The 20,924-nt window shown below is 40.8% G+C and overlaps 1 protein-coding gene across 3 annotated transcripts in view; it reads right to left on the minus strand.

The window, feature by feature from the left end:
- xpnpep3 (X-prolyl aminopeptidase 3, mitochondrial) overlaps positions 1-20,924 on the minus strand; it is a 35,638-nt gene that overhangs the window by 14,605 nt on the left and 109 nt on the right. Inside the window, exons 2-8 of one of the 3 annotated variants that reach the window (XM_063016993.1) lie at positions 19,450-19,556; positions 13,388-13,510; positions 8,326-8,712; positions 6,603-6,787; positions 5,333-5,395; positions 2,342-2,455; positions 2,124-2,209 (exon numbers count right to left, since the gene is read on the minus strand). In XM_063016993.1, the coding sequence (XP_062873063.1) occupies positions 2,124-2,209; positions 2,342-2,455; positions 5,333-5,395; positions 6,603-6,787; positions 8,326-8,712; positions 13,388-13,510; positions 19,450-19,513 (1,022 nt within the window). In that variant the 5' untranslated portion in view covers positions 19,514-19,556. Of the gene's footprint in view, positions 1-2,123; positions 2,210-2,341; positions 2,456-5,332; positions 5,396-6,602; positions 6,788-8,325; positions 8,713-13,387; positions 13,511-19,449; positions 19,619-20,924 lie in introns of those variants that run through there. The other 2 variants (XM_063017002.1, XM_063017012.1) reach the window with 2 other exon arrangements.

Consider the following 20,924-nt stretch of genomic DNA (forward strand, 5'->3'; position numbering starts at 1 on the left):
GTCTCTAAGATATTAGAAAAAGTCGTTTCCAAACAATTATGTTCTTATTTGAATGAAAATTGTATTCATGAAAAATTTCAATCAGGGTTTAGACCCAATCATAGTACCGAAACCGCATTAATTAGAGTAGTTAACGAGTTGTTAATGTCTTCTGATAATGGATGTGTCTCTTTTCTTGTTCTATTAGATCTTAGTGCAGCGTTTGATACGGTCGATCATAACATCTTACTGGAGAGGCTAGAAAATACAGTAGGTGTTAAAGGACTCGCACTCTCTTGGTTTCAATCATATTTGACTGACCGCTCGCAATTTGTTTATGTAAATAATAAATGCTCGGAAACTACAAAAGTAAATTGTGGTGTTCCACAGGGGTCAGTACTGGGACCGCTATTATTTACACTCTATATACTTCCACTAGGTGAAATTATTCATAAACATGGCATAAAATGTCACTGCTATGCAGATGACACACAGCTGTATATATCAGCCAAACCAAATGATACCGACACAATCAGTAAGATAGAAGATTGTGTAAATGACATAAAAAACTGGATGTCGTGTAATTTTCTTTTACTTAATTCAGATAAAACAGAGGTTTTACTTGTTGGCTCTAAAGCTGCAAGAGACAAGTTGTCTAACCTGGTGCTAAACCTAAACACTTTCTCTGTTACTCCCAGTCCAGATGTAAAAAACTTGGGTGTCACAATAGATTCAGATCTCTCCTTTGATACACACATTAATAATATTACTAGAGTTGCTTTCTATCATTTGTGTAATATCTCTAAAATAAGAAATATACTATCTGTTAATGACGCTGAAAAACTGATCCATGCGTTTATAACTTCTGGGTTAGATTATTGTAATGCTCTTCTAACTGGATGCTCTGGTAGATCCATACACAAACTCCAGTTAGTTCAAAATGCAGCAGCTCGAGTGCTAACTAGAACTAAAAAATGTGATCATATTACTCCTGTTCTATCATCTCTACACTGGCTGCCAGTTAAATTTCGCATTGATTACAAAATACTTTTACTAACTTATAAAGCGCTACATGGTCTGGCTCCACAGTATCTGAGTGAACTTATTAATCACTACAACCCAGCACGTCCACTTCGTTCACAAGATGCAGGGTTACTTATAGTTCCTAAAATTAAAAAGACCACAGCTGGTGGAAAAGCATTTTCTTACAAAGCTCCACAACTTTGGAATAATCTTCCTGCCTCTGTTCGGGATTCGAACACGTCTCAATGTTTAAGTCTAGACTGAAAACATATTTATTTTCTCAGGCTTTTGATTAGTATAGACAAAGGCGCAGAGCTTGGGGGTTCTTGGTCATAGAAACTTGTGGTGATCAGGGATGTTGGGTCGCTGTCGTTCTGCCTCTCTTGTCCGATCACTCCGGTTTGGGTAGGAGAGGTGGGCGCTGATGTCCTGTGAAAGCCTTCATGATCTTGTTACCTGCTCGCTCTCCCTTTTGGTTATGCTGTAATAATTAGGGCTGCCGGAGTCTAAAACTCTCTGTAAAACTGTTTTACTCAACTAGCATTGTACATTATTAACTACATTCTCTATTGTTTTAGGGCATTCTGATGGAAACCTGTTTACCCGCCGAGGTTAAGGATTAAAGTCGAAACTGCCGTAACAACTATGCTGCTCCTGCCGGATGTGACGGGTCGGGAGTAATTGCACCAAGAATGACAAGAACTCACTACAGACTTTATTGAAGACTAGAGCGAATAACAACTCTATTATTATTTATTTATTTATTTATTTATCTATTTATTACCAGTTATAATTTTTAGATCATTTAATTCTGTGTTTGTATGATTTGTGTAAATCCTATTTATTTAAAGTATCCTCCAGACCACCCAAGAAGGATGGGCCCTGCTGAGTCTGGTTCCTCTCAAGATTTCTTCCTGTAATTTTCAGGGAGTTTTTCCTTGCCACAGTCACCCTCGGATTGCTCAACAGGGGTTTTTGTATCTGTTGGTCGTGGATTTTGTAAAGTTGCTTTGAGACAAAGTCTATTGTAAAAAGCGCTATATAAATAAAGTTAACTTGACTAAATTTAAAGAAAAAGGGAGTAAATACAGAAATAAAATGAGGTGGAGCAGTTCACTTACTTTCCATTAACCGGCCACGTACGTGTAACATCACTGACGTAGCCGAAATATTCACATCCTCCATCTAACAGCACCATCTCACCATCCTGAGAGAGTAAATAAGAGAGGACTAATTAAGAAAGTCAAGTTTATTTACATAGTACAGTAGTGTAGTGTCATTCAGAGTGATGTGAAAACTGGTAGCTGGTGTATAAGCCAGCAGAGTGTAAATTCTTTACCTTGATAACCTGGTTGTTACTGATGTAGTGAAGAGTATTGGCTCGATTCCCGCCAGCGACCACCGGCGGATACGCTAGGAAGTTCGCACCATGCGCCCTACACTCAAAATCAAACTGAGAGACAGAAAGACGGACATCAGACACGTGAACACGGCATTAGACTTCACGCCCCTTCTAATTACTGAATTCACGTGTTTCAGCCACAACAATTACTAACAGGTATAATCAATCAGTTATATAAAGGAGATCACATGCTTTCGACATTGCAGCAACAGTTTAGGGAAGGCCCTTCCTGTTCCTGCTCTGTAAAGACATGAAGAAGCTGCACAGAGACCCTGACCTCAGCCCCACTCAACAGCTTTGGAATGAACCGCAACATCAACATCAGCACCCGGCCACCCTGGCTCTCGACTGATGTTCAGTTCATCCTAAAGAGTTGATGCCTGTGCAGACCAGTGGAGGTTCATATATTTATGGACACGCACAAACTGGAACACTCTTCTAGAAATCTTCCACAAAGTTGGAAGCGTATCCTGTATATTATACGATCAATTTAATACACATAGGGCAGTGATAGCTCAGTGGTTAAGGTACTGGACTTGTCCAGAAGGTTGCCGGTTCAAGCCCCACCACTGCCAAGGCCCTTAACCCTCAACTGCTCAAAATCGTGTTCAGTCATAATTGTAAGTCGCTTTGGATAAAAGCATCTGCTAAATGCCAAAAATGTAAATGTAATACACACTGGCAGTGGGTGTGGCTAAAATACCTGACGTCCAGAATTAGAAGGTGTGTCCACATACTTATTTTTTTTTTATATATATCATTTTACCCCTTTTTCTCCCACTTTAGCACATCCAATTTCATCCCGTCAATCATCCTCTCACTAATGCTGGTCCCTGCTCCTGATTGGCGAGGACGAGGCTGCTCCACGCCCCCTCCGACACGTGCACAGCAACTGACCCGTCTCATCACCTACACTTGACCAGTGCAGTGCGGCAGAGCACTGCGCACAGAGGATCACACTCTCTACCAATCGGTGTTCATGCAGCCACTCAGCCCCAGCCGGCGAGGAAGAGCCGAGATTCGATACGATGTATTCGAGATCTCAGCTCTGGTGAACAGCGTGTGCTTTACCGCTGCGCCACCTGAGCGCCGTCCACATACTTTTGACCATGCAGTATATAGTATAGTAAGGTCCTACCTAATTAGTGGCCAGTGAAATTCTAAATGTAAGGTTTGTGTTTGTCCTCGCAAGCCTACGGCAATTCAGTTAGCAATCGGTTAGTCAAAATGTCCAAGATGTGGAAGTAAAGCAGCTAAAATCACGACTCAGGTAACTGAGTTTGGAAAGCTAACAACCGATTATGTGGACGCAGGAGGGGGTCAAAACAAGGACGAGAATTTCATATTTGAGACAGAATATAAAGTCTCGCACCGTCGTTGGATATTCTAGGTTTACATTCAACTATTAAGGTAGCTTGTGTATCGTAGCTTCTATTTATTCTATCATTGAATTTATGAGTGACGTGAAATTTAATGATAGACGTGACATAGTAGGACCCAGGGCAGCACGGTGGCTAAGTGGGTAGCACTGTCGCCTCACAGCAAGAAGGTCCTGGGTTCGATACCCAAGTGGGGCGGTCTGGGTCCTTTCTGTGTGGAGTTTGCATGTTCTCCCCGTGTCTGTGTGGGTTTCCTCTGGGTGCTCCGGTTTCCTCCCACAGTCCAAAGACATGCAAGTGAGGTGAATTGGAGACACTAAAATGTCCATGACTGTGTTCGATATAAACTTGTGAACTGATGTTGTTGATGCTCATCAGGCTGGAAAAGGTTACAAAACCATCTCTAAAGACTTTGGACTCCACCAATCCACAGTCAGATGGATTGTGTACAAATGGAGGAAATTCAAGACCATTGTTACCCTCCCCAGGAGTGGTCGACCATCAAAGATCACTCCAAGAGCAAGGCGTGTAATAGTCGGCGAGGTCACAAAGCACCCCAGGGTAACTTCTAAGCAACTGAAGGCCTCTCTCACATTGGCTAATGTTAATGTTCATGAGTCCACCATCAGGAGAACACTGAACAACAATTGTGTGCATGGCAGGGTTGCAAGGAGAAAGCCACTGCTCTCCAAAAAGAACAGTGCTGCTTGTCTGCAGTTTACTACAGATCATGTGGACAAGCCAGAAGGCTATTGGAAGAATGTTTTGTGGACGGATGAGACCAAAATAGAACTTTTTGGTTTAAATGAAAAGCGTTATGTTTGGAGAAAGGAAAACACTGCATTCCAGCATAAGAACCCTATCCCATCTGTGAAACATGGTGGTGGTAGTATCATGGTTTGGGCCTGTTTTGCTGCATCTGGGCCAGGACGGCTTGCCATCATTGATGGAACAATGAATTCTGAATTATATCAGAGAATTCTTAAGGAAAATGTCAGGACATCTGTCCATGAACTGAATCTCAAGAGAAGGTGGGTCATGCAGCAAGACAACGACCCTAAGCACACAAGTCGTTCTACAAAGAATGGTTAAAGAAGAATAAAGTTAATGTTTTGGAATGGCCAAGTCAAAGTCCTGACCTTAATCCAATCGAAATGTTGTGGAAGGACCTGAAGTGAGCAGTTAATGTGAGGAAACCCACCAACATCCCAGAGTAGAAGCTGTTCTGTACGGAGGAATGGGCTAAAATTCCTCCGAGCCGGTGTGCAGGACTGATCAACAGTTATCGGAAACGTTTAGTTGCAGTTATTGCTGCAAAGGGGGTCACACCAGATACTGAAAGCAAAGGTTCACATACTCACAAATATGTAATATTGGATCATTTTCTTCAATAAATAAATGACCAAGTATAATATTTTCATCTGATGATGTTTATGCAGAAATATAGAAAATTCTAAAGGGTTCACAAACTTTCAAGCACCACTGTATACCTCTGCCTGTGGTGCATCGCCCAGGGGCAACAGGGTGAGAACTCGTGGTGTATAATTACCTTAGCATAGATGAGCGCCTCGTCAACGTCTCCTCTACACGTAGCCATCGTTTTCCTAAAGGCCTAAAACACACAAAGTGTTCAGTCTAAACTGTTACAGCACAGAGGCTTCAATCACAATTCAGATCACGTGCTGAACATTTGGAAACCACCATGGATGGAGTCTTAATGGTGCTGCCAACCTGTCTGGTGCTTGACAGGCACACTTGACTATGTGAGTTGGAAGCGGAAACGGTCTTTAAAAACTCCAGCAGCGCTGCTGTGTCTGATCCAGTCATATAAGCACAACACACACTAACACACCACCACCATGTCAGTGTCACTGCAGTGCTGAGAATGATCCACCACCTAAATAATACCTGCTCTGTGGTGGACTTGTGGGGGTCCTGACCATTGAAGAACAGGGTGAAAAGCATGCAGAGAAACAGATGGACTACAGTCAGTAATTGTAGAACTACAAAGTGCTTCTATATGGTAAGTGGAGCTGATGAAATGGACACTTGACTATGTGAGTTAGAAGCGGTTCAGTAGTTCTGCTTTACTTCCTTTATTGTATTTCTGCCTTTCCCTTAGCCGTATCCAATTCCCCAGCTGTATCCCCTCGACATGTGTAGTAGCCACTCACTTCATTTAACTGCCCAAGGCAGGTTCACACAGAGATCAGTATCTCATACAGAGAGTCAGGCACTGCTCTCCGTTTTTCATCATCTCTGTGCAGTGCCACGACCAGCCTGCAGAGGCCGCTATTGCAGCAGCAGCAATGAGGAATTCTCTGGCCTGCCCAGCCTCAGACACACAGGGTCTGTCTAAAAACCCAGTAGACGTATTTTACATCATCCTACGCTCCAGAGAAGAGGGCGTGTCTAAGTTCTTAGATCCCTTAAATGCTCCTACTGAGGTGCCTTAATTCTGAGTGATAATCTGACTGAATAACGAGGGAGCGTCCGACACTTCCTCAGCGCTGAAGGCAATCCCAGCATTCAGTGCGGCACAACTTTTCTCACAATGACAAACATGGCGGACGGACTCGGAGCAACCAACAGAGTTCTTTTCAAATGTAAATGAATTCTAATTGATGTTTAATGTGTATAAAGGTAGAATTAGACGAGTGTCATTTATTTGTAAATTCAGGCTCGTCAGGGACAGTTTAACCGTTTTCAGTACACAGAGGGAGACGTTAGCTGGCGTGCTAGCGGGTTGTGCCGCCACAGCCGTTCGGTCTGAATGTCCTGAGGCTAACTGTGTTAGCTTAGTAAGTAAAAATACTCACGTGTGCGGTGATGCTTCCCGCCTGCTTCATCAGCTCCACCTCGGCGGGACTCTTGATGGCCCGGAGCGAGTGTGTGAGCGGCCGGAGAGGGCGCACCGAGGCCTGTCCCTCCAGCAGGGGGCGCACGTGGTTCTGATGCAGCCGAGGGTGGGAGGGCTGAGAGGTGTCGTACCAAACCGTCGATCCTGACAAAATAAAAAAACGACCTTTTCATTATACACCGATCAGCCATAACATTAAAACCACCTCCTTGTTTCTACACTCACTGTCCATTTTATCAGCTCCACTTACCATATAGAAGCACTTTGTAGTTCTACAATTACTGACTGTAGTCCATCTGTTTCTCTACATGCTTTGTTAGCCTGCTTTCACCCTGTTCTTAAATGGTCAGGACCCCCACAGGACCCCCACAGAGCAGGTATTATTTAGGTGGTGGATCATTCTCAGTACTGCAGTGACACTGACATGGTGGTGGTGTGTTAGTGTGTGTTGTGCTGGTATGAGTGGATCAGACACAGCAGCGCTGCTGGAGTTTTTAAACACCTCACTGTCACTGCTGGACTGAGAATAGTCCACCAACCAAAAATATCCAGCCAACAGCGCCCCGTGGGCAGCGTCCTGTGACCACTGATGAAGGACTAGAAGATGACCAACTCAAACAGCAGCAATAGATGAGCGATCGTCTCTGGCTTTACATCTACAGGGTGGACCAGCTAGGTAGGAGTGTCTAATAGAGTGGACAGTGAGTGGACACGGTATTGAAAAACTCCAGCAGCGCTGCTGTGTCTGATCCACTCATACCAGCACAACACACACTAACACACCACCACCATGTCAGTGTCACTGCTGTGCTGAGAATTATCCATCACTTAAATAATATCTGCTCTGTGGGGGTCCTGTGGGGGTCCTGACCATTGAAGAACAGAGTGAAAGTAGGTTAAAAAGGTATGTAGAGAAACAGTCAGTAATTGTAGAACTACAAAGTGCTTCTATATTGTAAGCGGAGCTGATCTCCATTATCCCCAGCAAAGGGTGTAACTGCAGCAGTTATGAGAAATCCCTATCGCTGTCCGTGTAGGCGCCCCACCTGCCAGTAGCAGAGCTGAACCAGAGATGTCAGAGCTCTGGTGCGCCACCCGAGTGCTCCAATTGGATTTTAAAACATGACTGCTGGCACTGATGTTGGCAATTTGGCACTGATACTGGCAGTAAGACCTGGCTCACAATCTGCATTCTGATTCATCTCAAAGCTGTTGGAAGTTGAAGTCGGGCTGTGTGCAGGCTTTCATGCCATCTCACCAAGCCATTTATCAAGTTAATAAAACAAAAAAGGGCATTCCCCAAACTGTTGGAACAAAGCTGGAAGCACACGGTTCCCCAGCATGTCAGTGTATACTGAGGGAGACATTTCCTTTTTTAACTAGCTCTTGATGATGATGATACACCCTCCACCAAACTTCACAGGTGGTACGATGGTAGCGTGCTGTAGCGCTCTCCAACCAGATTTGTCAGTCGGGCTGGCAGAGAACTTGTTTCAGTGCTTCAGGGTCCAAGAGAAGTGTGCTTTACACTGCTCTGTTATGTGCATGTTGATCTTAGACTCTATTATGACTTTTAGTTCATTCTATAGCTAGTGCGTGGCTGTACGTCTTACTATAATGGTCGTCCACATACTTTTGACCACGCTACCATGCTGTTTGTGTATTTTACTCTGTTTGTTTACCTTTGACACCACTGAGAACGGTCCCGAGCTCCTCGATGCTGTGGACGTTCTCGATGCCGGTCAGAGCCGCCGCCCCGTCTCGTCCCGACCTGGGACCGTCCCATAATTCCCGCGCGGGGTCTCTGGGCGGGACGAACAGCAGGACGCGGTCGGGTCTGGGCGAGCCGAACATGACCAGGGCGCAGTCGGGCTCCAGCACGCCGGTCAGGTACAGGAAGTCCTGGTTCTGGTGGAAGGGGTAGGGGATGTCATTGGTCATGTAGCGCACCGGGTGAGACAGGACGATGAGGACGTGGGACGAGTCGGGGACGCGAGACTCCACCACGGACGCCAGACGCTGCCGACGCAGCTCGTACTCCGTCTGAGTCAGACCGGGAGTCACTTCACCTGAGAGAGAGAGAGTCGGGTTTAGTTAGCTAGTTCTAGTTAACCAATCTAGTGAGACAGGACAGACAGACAGACAAGTGGACGACCAGACTGATAATTAAACGTTATGTAGATACGACATAGGATGATTGGAACACATGGACACACAATGGAATGACACATAGACTTGATATAATGATAGATGATGAGAGGACAGACAGATGGACAGATGGGTAAATGGATGAATTAACTGACTAATGGCTGGATGAATCAATAGATAAATTAACAGATTAGTGGATGAATGGGTGAATAGTTGGATGGATGGATGAATGAACACAATGACGGATGGATGGATCAATCAGTAGATGAGTTGATAAGACAACTGGATGGAAATGAACAGAGAGAAAGACAGATGGGTGAATAGATGAACTGCTGGTTGGATGAATCAATAGATGGATTAATTGACAGGTCAATGGATGGATGAGTGAATATGTTGGATGAATCAATAGATGGATTAAATTACATGTGAATGTATGGATGAATGAACAGACTGACTGTTGGTTGGATGAATCAACTGGTGACTAAATTAACAAATCAGTGGATGGATGAGTGAATGTACACAATGACAGTTAGATGTAGGGCTGGGCGATATGGATCAAAAGTAATATCTCGATATTTTTAGCTGAATGGCGATATATGATATATATGTGGACATACTGTATGTATGTGTATATAAGTATATATACTGTAAGTATATGCGTGTATACTGTTTTATATGTATATGTATGTATATGTATAGATTAGTATTTGTGTATTTATTATTTATCACATCTGTATAGCATTATGTAGCATTATGTTCTGCACTACTTGTCACTTTACTTTACACACTTGTTCACTTTAAATTGCCCTTTGTAATTATATTGTTAATTCTTCTAATGTTCACTTTACTTTAAATTGCTCTTTTTAATTATATTGTTAATTGTTCTAATGTTTCTAGATTCTTACTTTTAAAAACATTCTATATTTTTTGTATAATATATATTTGTAACTATTTTGTAGTTTTTGTAATTACTGTGGCGGAGCAGTCACTAAAGCATTTCACTGCCAGTTGTACTGTGTATGACCATGTATGTGACAAATAAACCTTGATTTGATATATCTCGATATTTTTAGCTGAACCACGATATACGATATATATCTCGATATTTTTTCATCCCATAAGGTAATAACAAAAAGACACTTCTGAGACAAAGCTACATGTTCCAAATTTTATAATAGCTTCACACAAGAACAATTTTTCCTTAAAAAAAAAAAAAAAGAAAAAAAAAAAAGAGCTATTCTTGTTGTTTTATAACGTATCACCTGTTGTGTAATGTGAATTAAGAATGTTAAGTGCACTATAGGGCGCAGGGAGCGAGTGTGTAGGGAAGATATCAGAACTTATCGTCTCCAGCTGTGCTCATGTTCTTCTGTTGTTTTGCACTGAGCTTGTATGACATTAAAAGTAGCATTTTCGTTAAACCCCCCCCTCACATGTTTGGACTTTTGTTTGTTATTTTACATCACCGTCGCTACAACATTAACATTTACATTAATATTTTTTTTTTTTTTACCGTATAGAACTCAGTTCTCTAATCCAGGCAGAACTAATCGTTCATGTTACTGTGTAACTATTACAATATATAATGCATTTTAATCAGCGTTCTGCTTCATGCACTTTATTATTATTTAACAGCTTTATTTGTTGTTTAATTGCTGTTTGCTCCTTGTTTACTGTAGATTTCGTTCATGCAATTTTATTTATGTTTGGTTGTTTATTGGCCGACAACAAGAAATACTATAATACAAGATAAATAAATAAATGACGTGTTGGACGTCGGGTGATCATCCAGTATAAACTAACACGACCAGGTACAACATCCAGTACAGAAATCACTCCCCTAATGTTTGTTTTTTACAGATAGAGCAAATATCTGCACATCACATATACAAACACAAGAGTCAGAACAACAGGAGACGCACCGTTACGTTATTATTACTGTTTATAACACTTGTGCATGATTTACACCGTTTATATATGAAGTAAATACGTGCATGTCAGCGCCTGCATGCGCTTGTATGTATTTCTGTTTTCCAATATTGGTTATTGAAATGAATAACGACTCGTTTTCTTGTTGATCAACTTTGGGATTTGAAGTGAAAAACGAATGAAGGTACACGGAGCTGGAACCTTTTGTCTGGACTTGTTTTCAGCATTCTCTACAGAATACATTATTCTGCTGCTCATCTGACACTTTGAATCCGAACCATCTCCAAATAACTGAGCCATTATTATTCTTTTTACTAACCGGCTCCTTCACCGTCTCCATGCTATCACCTGAGTTTTACTTACAGAAATGTGTTCTGAGGGCAGAAAGAATTGGCGGTGGGGAGGGAGGGGCGAGTTGTGTTCAGTGAGGGAGAGGGGCGGGGCAGTGAGGGAGAGAGTTGTGTTCAGTGAGGGAGAGAGGCGGGGCAGGTGAACATGTGCAGAGAAAAAACTGGGAGAAGAGAAAGACAAACTGTCGGATCTAATTGGAACGCAACATCTACAGAGGTTGGACAAAATAACTGAAACACCTGGTTTTAGACCACAATAATTTATTAGTATGGTGTAGGGCCTCCTTTTGCGGCCAGTACAGCGTCAATTCGTCTTGGAAATGACATATACAAGTCCTGCACAGTGGTCAGAGGGATTTTAAGCCATTCTTCTTGCAGGATAGTGGCCAGGTCACTACGTGATGCTGGTGGAGGAAAACGTTTCCTGACTCGCTTCTCCAAAACACCCCAAAGTGGCTCAATAATATTTAGATCTGGTGACTGTGCAGGCCATGGGAGATGTTCAACTTCACTTTCATGTTCATCAAACCAATCTTTCACCAGTCTTGCTGTGTGTATTGGTGCATTGTCATCCTGATACACGGCACCGCCATTGGATGCACATGGTCCTCCAGAATGGTTCGGTAGTCCTTGGCAGTGACGCGCCCATCTAGCACAAGTATTGGGCCAAGGGAATGCCATGATATGGCAGCCCAAACCATCACTGATCCACCCCCATGCTTCACTCTGGGCATGCAACAGTCTGGGTGGTACGCTTCTTTGGGGCTTCTCCACACCGTAACTCTCCCGGATGTGGGGAAAACAGTAAAGGTGGACTCATCAGAGAACAATACATGTTTCACATTGTCCACAGCCCAAGATTTGCGCTCCTTGCACCATTGAAACCGACGTTTGGCATTGGCACGAGTGACCAAAGGTTTGGCTATAGCAGCCCGGCCGTGTATATTGACCCTGTGGAGCTCCCGACGGACAGTTCTGGTGGAAACAGGAGAGTTGATGTGCACATTTAATTCTGCCGTGATTTGGGCAGCCGTGGTTTTATGTTTTTTGGATACAATCCGGGTTAGCACCCGAACATCCCTTTCAGACAGCTTCCTCTTGCGTCCACAGTTAATCCTGTTGGATGTGGTTTGTCCTTCTTGGTGGTATGCTGACATTACCCTGGATACCGTGGCTCTTGATACATCACAAAGACTTGCTGTCTTGGTCACAGATGCGCCAGCAAGACGTGCACCAACAATTTGTCCTCTTTTGAACTCTGGTATGTCACCCATAATGTTGTGTGCATTGCAATATTTTGAGCAAAACTGTGCTCTTACCCTGCTAATTGAACCTTCACACTCTGCTCTTACTGGTGCAATGTGCAATTAATGAAGATTGGCCACCAGACTGGTCCAATTTAGCCATGAAACCTCCCACACTAAAATGACAGGTGTTTCAGTTATTTTGTCCAACCCCTGTATATCGATATACGCGATATTGTCTTATCTTATATCGTGTATGAAAATATATCGATATTTTATAAAATTTCGATATATCGCCCAGCCCTAGTTAGATGTATGAATAAATGATAGATGGATAGGCAGATGAATTGATAGACAAATGGATGGATGGTAAATGAACAGAGAGAAGAAAAGACAGATGGGTGAAAAGATGAATGGATGGATCAATAGATGAATAAACTGACAGATCAGTGGATGGATGAGTGAATAGAAGGACTGATAGATAAATGAATGAACACAATAATAGTTGGATGAATCAGTCAGCAGATGGATAAATAAATGATGGAGCGATTGGATGGAGGGATGGATCAATAGATGAATTGATAGACGTTGATGAAAGGGTGGATGAATGAACAGAGAGAAGGACAAACAGATGAATTGATTGGTAAACAAATGAATGAATAAATAAACTCACGTTTTGGTTGGATGAATTAATAAATGAATACATTTACAGATCGATGGATGAATGTATAGATTGACTGATGAATCAGTAGATGGATAAAATGACAGATCAATGGATAGATGGGTAAATAAATGGATGAATGAATGAACACTTTGAATGAATTAAATAGTTGGATGGATCAATCAACTATTGGAGGGAAAGAGCGTTGGATGGAGGGATGGATAGAGAGATGAATTGATAGATGAATGAATGGATGAACAGAGAGAAGGACAGACAGGTGAATAGATGGATGGACTGACTTTTAATTAGATTAATCAACAGATCAATGGCTGAATATGTGAATAGATGTATGTAATAATAATATAATATAATAATAATAATAATGATGTGTGTGTGTGTGTGTGTTTCTCACCAGCTTTGACCAGATGTGGGTGTGTGTAGGGACTCGGCTGTCCCAGGTAGCGCTGAGGTATTTTCTCGCTCTTCCATCCTCCTGGTTTGACCCACACACTCCTGCGTACACACTTAAACACACCTGCACACACAACAGAGCCTTCATTCACTCATTCATCTTCACCAAATGCTTTATCCTGGTCAGGGTGGCAGTGGGTCTGGTACAAACCAATTACAGAACATCACACACTCATCTATACATTTAATTACTTTCAGGGCAGTTTAGAGCAGCCAATCCACCTACTGCAAGAAAATGCCAAACCCAGGTCTCCTGGAGTCAAGTTGCTGCGCAGCACCGACTCCACCAAATGCACCAGTGATGTCACAACCAACCTGGATTCTGGAACATGCTATTGGGATTCACTTCCATGCATCTAGCTTTAGTGAGGTGGGTCAGTGGCAGTTGATGCCGATTTGTTCCAGTCATTAGTTAGAAGCTGTGGGAACATGGGTGATACTGTGCACAGTCAAGCAAGCTTTAAATGCTGCCGTGCATGAGAAAATTTACATGTAATAAATTCCTTTGAGATTAATTAACTATGTAAGTAAGTAAGTATTTACTTACCTCTCTAATCACCTACCTACCTCTCTATCTACCTACATACCACCTACCTACTCCTACCTATCTACCTACCTCTATCTACCTACCTACTCCTACTTCTCCAACACCTACCTCTCTATCTACCTACCTACCTACTCCTACCTCTCCAACTACCTACCTCTCTATCTACCTACCTACCTCTCCATCTACCTACCTACCTACCTCTCCATCCACCTACCTACCTCTCCATCCACCTACTGTACCTACCCCTCTATCTACCTACCTACCTACTCCTACCTCTCCAACTACCTACCTTTCTATCTACCTACCTACTCCTACCTCTCCAACTACCTACCTACCTACTTCTCTATCTACCTACCTCTCTATCTACCTACCTACCTACAGTGGGGGAAATAAGTATTTGATCCCCTGCTGATTTTGTAAGTTTACCCCCTTACAAAGACTTGAACAGTCTATAATTTTTATGGAAGGTTTATTTTAACAGAGAGAGACAGAATATCAACAAAAAATCCAGAAAAAAAACATTAAATAAAAGTTATAAATTAATTTGTATTTAATTAAGGGAAATAAGTATTTGATCCCCTACCAACCAGCAACAATTCTGACCCCCACAGACTGGTTATGTGCCCATGAGGCACACAAATTAGTTCTGTCCCTGTATAAAAGACTCCTGTCACAGAATCAGTTTCTTCCGTTCAAATCTCTCGACCACCATGGGCAAGACCAAAGAGCTATCAAAGGACGTCAGGGACAAGATTGTAGACCTGCACAAGGCTGGAATGGGCTACAAGACCATCAGCAAGAAGCTTGGTGAGAAAGAGACCACTGTTGGTGCGATCATTCGAAAATGGAAGAAATACAAGATCACAGTCAATCGCCCTCACTCTGGAGCTCCATGCAAGATCTCACCTGGTGGGGTAAGAATGATTCTGAGAAAGGTGAGGTCAGTCCAGAATTACACGGGAGGAGCTTGTCAATGATCTCAAGGGAGCTGGGAGCAGAGAAATGCTGGATATGACCCCAAGAACACCATCCCCACTGGGCATTTCTCTGCCTCCAAACACGGCGAGTGGAGTTGATGCCAAAGAGCTCAATTTTGGTCTCATCTGACCATATCACATTCTCCCAAGCTTTCTCTGAATCATTCAGGTGTTCATTGGCAAACTTCAGACGGGTTTGTACATGAGCCTTCTTGAGCAGAGGGACTTTGCGGGCACTGCAGGATCTCAATCCATTACGGCGAAGTGTGTTACTAATGGTTTTCTTGGTGACTGTGCTCCCAGCTCCCTTGAGATCATTGACAAGCTCCTCCTGTGTAATTCTGGGCTGACCTCACCTTTCTCAGAATCATTCTTACCCCACCAGGTGAGATCTTGCATGGAGCTCCAGAGTGAGGGTGATTGACTGTGATCTTGTATTTCTTCCATTTTCGAATGATTGCACCAACAGTGGTCTCTTTCTCACCAAGCTTCTTGCTGATGGTCTTGTAGCCCATTCCAGCCTTGTGCAGGTCTACAATCTTGTCCCTGACGTCCTTTGATAGCTCTTTGGTCTTGCCCATGGTGGTCGAGAGATTTGAACGGAAGAAACTGATTCTGTGACAGGAGTCTTTTATACAGGGACAGGACTAATTTGTGTGCCTCATGGGCACATAACCGGTCTGTGGGGGTCAGAATTCTTGCTGGTTGGTAGGGGATCAAATACTTATTTCACTTAATTAAATATAAATTAATTTATAACTTTTTTTCTGGATTGTTTGTTGATATTCTGTCTCTCTCTGTTAAAATAAACCTTCCATAAAAATTATAGACTGTTCAAGTCTTTGTAAAATCAGCAGAAAATCACAAAATCTCTCTATCTCTCTATCTCTCTGCCTGCCTGCCTACCCAACTGTCTTTTTACCGCTTTCCTTGCGATTAGATATCATGAAGTAATATTTTTGTTCATAATTCAATGTAAAAAGGTAAACTGTCATTGTATATTCATTACATGTGTTTCAAGCTTTTTTTTTTATTTCATATGATAATGTGAGATTCTGGATTTTTACTATATAAGCTATAAGCTATACTGATTAAAAGTGAAACCAAAGAGTTAGAAATGTCAGTTTTCATGTAATTAATTAAAAATATGACCGCTTACCTCTTGATGAGGTGACATGAAATGAAATAATGACATGAACTTTTCATGATATTCTGATTACCTGAAGTGCACTAGTGTACTGCACATCTTGTCTTATTTGTATCTTAATGTATGTTTCTAATATATACTGTATATAATATATGTATATAATAAGACCTTTTCTCGTCCAGACCGCTATTGAGAAGGACTAGACATTTATGACTTGGGTAATGTTTGTAAATCCAATTTCCAACGACAGCAACACGAGTTCCTTAAGTTTTCCACAAACAGAATTTATTTTAACTTTCTTCTTACATTGACTTATCCGTTAATCCAAGTTTCTTATAAAAACTCACTATGTTCGCAATTGGCGTATAACAAACAAAACTACGATCATAAATCTGTTGCTCCACGTCCTCTTTCTTTCAGTGTATTTGATAAATATTGTCGGTATATAGAGTCAGTACAATTCTGTCTCTATCTATCTATCATATATCTATCTGTCTCTCTCTCTATCTATCTATCATCTACCTACCTACCTCTCTACCTACCTACCTACCTCTCTGTCTGTCTGTCTGTCTGTCTATCTATCTACCTACCTCTCTACCTGTCTGTCTATCTATCTATCTATCACCTACCTCTCTACCTGTCTGTCTGTCTGTCTGTCTGTTTATCTATCTATCACCTACCTTCCTCCCTCCCTACCTACCTGTCTGTCTATCCGTCCGTCTATCTATCTATCTATCATCTACCTACCTACCTACCTACCTCTCTATCTATCTATCTATCTACCTGTCTGTCTATCTATCTATCACCTACCTCTCTACCTGTCTGTCTGTCTGTCTGTCTGTTTATCTATCTATCACCTACCTTCCTCCCTCCCTACCTACCTGTCTGTCTATCCGTCCGTCTATCTATCTATCTATCATCTACCTACCTACCTACCTACCTACCTCTCTATCTATCTATCTATCTATCTATCTATCTATCTATCTATCTATCTATCTATCTATCATATATCTGTCTGTCCGTCCGTCCCTCTCTATCTACCTACCTCTCTCTCACTCTCTATCTCTGTCTGTCTGTCTGTATGTCTGTCTGTCTGTCTACCTACCTACCTACCTACCTATCATCTACCTACCTACCTCTCTGTCTGTCTGTCTGTCTATCTACCTACCTGTCTGTCTGTCTGTCTGTCTGTCTGTCTGTCTGTCTGTCTGTCTGTCTGTCTATCTATCTATCTATCTATCTATATATATATCTATATATCTATATATATATATATCTATATATATATCTATATATATATATATATATATATATACAGTGTATCACAAAAGTGAGTACACCCCTCACATTTCTGCAGATATTTAAGTATATCTTTTCATGGAACAACACTGACAAAATGACACTTTGACACAATGAAAAGTAGTCTGTGTGCAGCTTATATAACAGTGTAAATTTATTCTTCCCTCAAAATAACTCAATATACAGCCATTAATGTCTAAACCACCGGCAACAAAAGTGAGTACACCCCTAAGAGACTACACCCCTAAATGTCCAAATTGAGCACTGCTTGTCATTTTCCCTCCAAAATGTCATGTGATTTGTTAGTGTTACTAGGTCTCAGGTGTGCATAGGGAGCAGGTGTGTTCAATTTAGTAGTACAGCTCTCACACTCTCTCATACTGGTCACTGAAAGTTCCAACATGGCACCTCATGGCAAAGAACTCTCTGAGGATCTTAAAAGACGAATTGTTGCGCTACATGAAGATGGCCAAGGCTACAAGAAGATTGCCAACACCCTGAAACTGAGCTGCAGCACAGTGGCCAAGATCATCCAGCGTTTTAAAAGAGCAGGGTCCACTCAGAACAGACCTCGCGTTGGTCGTCCAAAGAAGCTGAGTGCACGTGCTCAGCGTCACATCCAACTGCTGTCTTTGAAAGATAGGCGCAGGAGTGCTGTCAGCATTGCTGCAGAGATTGAAAAGGTGGGGGGTCAGCCTGTCAGTGCTCAGACCATACGCCGCACACTACATCAAATTAGTCTGCATGGCTTTCACCCCAGAAGGAAGCCTCTTCTGAAGTCTCTACACAAGAAAGCCCGCAAACAGTTTGCTGAAGACATGTCAACAAAGGACATGGATTACTGGAACCATGTCCTATGGTCTGATGAGACCAAGATTCATTTATTTGGTTCAGATGGTCTCAAGCATGTGTGGCGGCAATCAGGTGAGGAGTACAAAGATAAGTGTGTCATGCCTACAGTCAAGCATGGTGGTGGGAATGCCATGGTCTGGGGCTGCATGAGTGCAGCAGGTGTTGGGGAGTTACATTTCATTGAGGGACACATGAACTCCAATATGTACTGTGAAATACTGAAGCAGAGCATGATCCCCTCCCTCCGGAAACTGGGTCGCAGGGCAGTGTTCCAGCATGATAATGACCCCAAACACACCTCTAAGACGACCACTGCTTTATTGAAGAGGCTGAGGGTAAAGGTGATGGACTGGCCAAGCATGTCTCCAGACCTAAACCCAATAGAACATCTTTGGGGCATCCTCAAGCGGAAGGTGGAGGAGCGCAAAGTCTCGAATATCCGCCAGCTCCGTGATGTCGTCATGGAGGAGTGGAAAAGCATTCCAGTGGCAACCTGTGAAGCTCTGGTAAACTCCATGCCCAGGAGAGTTAAGGCAGTTCTGGGAAATAATGGTGGCCACACAAAATATTGACACTTCAGGAACTTTCACTAAGGGGTGTACTCACTTTTGTTGCCGGTGGTTTAGACATTAATGGCTGTATATTGAGTTATTTTGAGGGAAGAATAAATTTACACTGTTATATAAGCTGCACACAGACTACTTTTCATTGTGTCAAAGTGTCATTTTGTCAGTGTTGTCCCATGAAAAGATATACTTAAATATCTGCAGAAATGTGAGGGGTGTACTCACTTTTGTGATACACTGTATATCACTGCCACTTGTAGCTGATCATATGGACACGGAAAAAGAAAAACAGGAGCTTCTATCTCAGCCTAGCCAAGGTAAACCTAACGTAAGGCTCACTTGACAGTGGACAGTGACAAGTGTTCCAGCTGTGTGTAACTCATAGCAGGCCTGGGCTGTTCTCGTGATTCCAGGATTACATTTCACACAGATACATTTCCACTCAGCACAAAGTGATAGTTTGGAGTTTCTAAGCGACATTGGCAAGAGACCACTGATCCATGTGCTTTTTAAATGGTGCGGTTAAGCTAGCAATATTTAAATGAGTAAAGAAGGATGTGTCAGAGATATGTTATTATTGTTATTTTAAATGAATGAAGTGAATAAAGCTCCTACCTGATCTGAGATCAGAGACACACCGAGCTGAACATCTCAGTAACACACTGCAGCACGGCAGCATTCTCCTCACTATCACACACACGATTAATCATCCGACTGTCAAGCTTTTATAACAGAAACAAACATCATATTATTATGTATTAACATAAAGAGAGAGCGGAGTCACTACATAACATCCAACCCTGAGGACACGGACCATGTGAGCGCTCAGTGAGGAGTGCGCATGCGTCAACAAGGTCAGATCCGCACCCCCCCCCCCCCCCCCCCCCCCCTCAAAATCGCAACCGGATATAAGCAAAACGTTCAAAATAAACTTAATAATAATAATAATAATAATAATAATAGTAATAATAATAATAATGATAATAATAATAGTAATAATAATTATAACAATAATAGTATAAAACAATAATGATTATAATAATAGTAATAATAATAATAATAGTAATAATAATTATAGTAATAAAAGTAATAACAATTATGATAATAACAGTAATGATAATTATAGTAATAATAGTAATAATAATAATAATAATTAATAATAGTAATAATAGTATAAAATAATAACGATAATAGTAATAGTAATAAAAATACTAATTATAGTAATAATAGTAATAATAATAATAATAATAATAGTATTAATAATAATAATAATAATAATATCAATAATAATAATAATAGTAAATAATATTAATGATAATAGTAATAATAATAATAATAATAATAGTAATAATAATAAAAAAGTAATAATAATAATAATAATAATAAAGTAATAATAATAATAATAATGATCATAGTAATAGTAATAATAATAGTAATAATAATAACCATAATCGTAATATAATAATAATAATAATAATAATAATAACAATGATAAAATTAATACTACTAATAATAGTAATAATAATAATACTAGTAATAATAATAACAATAATAATAATAGTAATAATAGTAACAATAATATAAGTAATAATAATAATAACACTACTACTACCACTAATAGTAATAATATTAATGAAAAATATTGATAATGTGAAAATAATAACATAAATAACAAAAGCAATAATAACGTATAATGAAAATACAATGAATAATAAAAAAATATAAAAAATAAATACTATACTAATAAATACTAAATAAATAATAAATAATATAAAAAAATATAATAAACAATACTAATAAACAATATTGATCATGTAAAAACAATGACATAAATAATAAAAAATAAAATGTAACAATAAATGATCATTAAAAAAGAAAAATATGTTAATAGTAATAAGAAAAACAAATGTGTAAAAGTCTTCGTTCCACTTACAACAAAAAATTTCAGTGGACCTGTTTTGAGGAATATAAGGATTTATTTTTATAAATTAATCTATTAAGCGTATATGTTATTTTATATAAAACATTAAAAGCGACTGTTTATCTTTATTACTCTTAAGGAAGGACCCGTGTTCTAGAGGTGAATCCGC

Source organism: Trichomycterus rosablanca, chromosome 2 (assembly GCF_030014385.1).
Source record: "Trichomycterus rosablanca isolate fTriRos1 chromosome 2, fTriRos1.hap1, whole genome shotgun sequence".
Classification (NCBI taxonomy): Eukaryota; Metazoa; Chordata; class Actinopteri; order Siluriformes; family Trichomycteridae; genus Trichomycterus; species Trichomycterus rosablanca.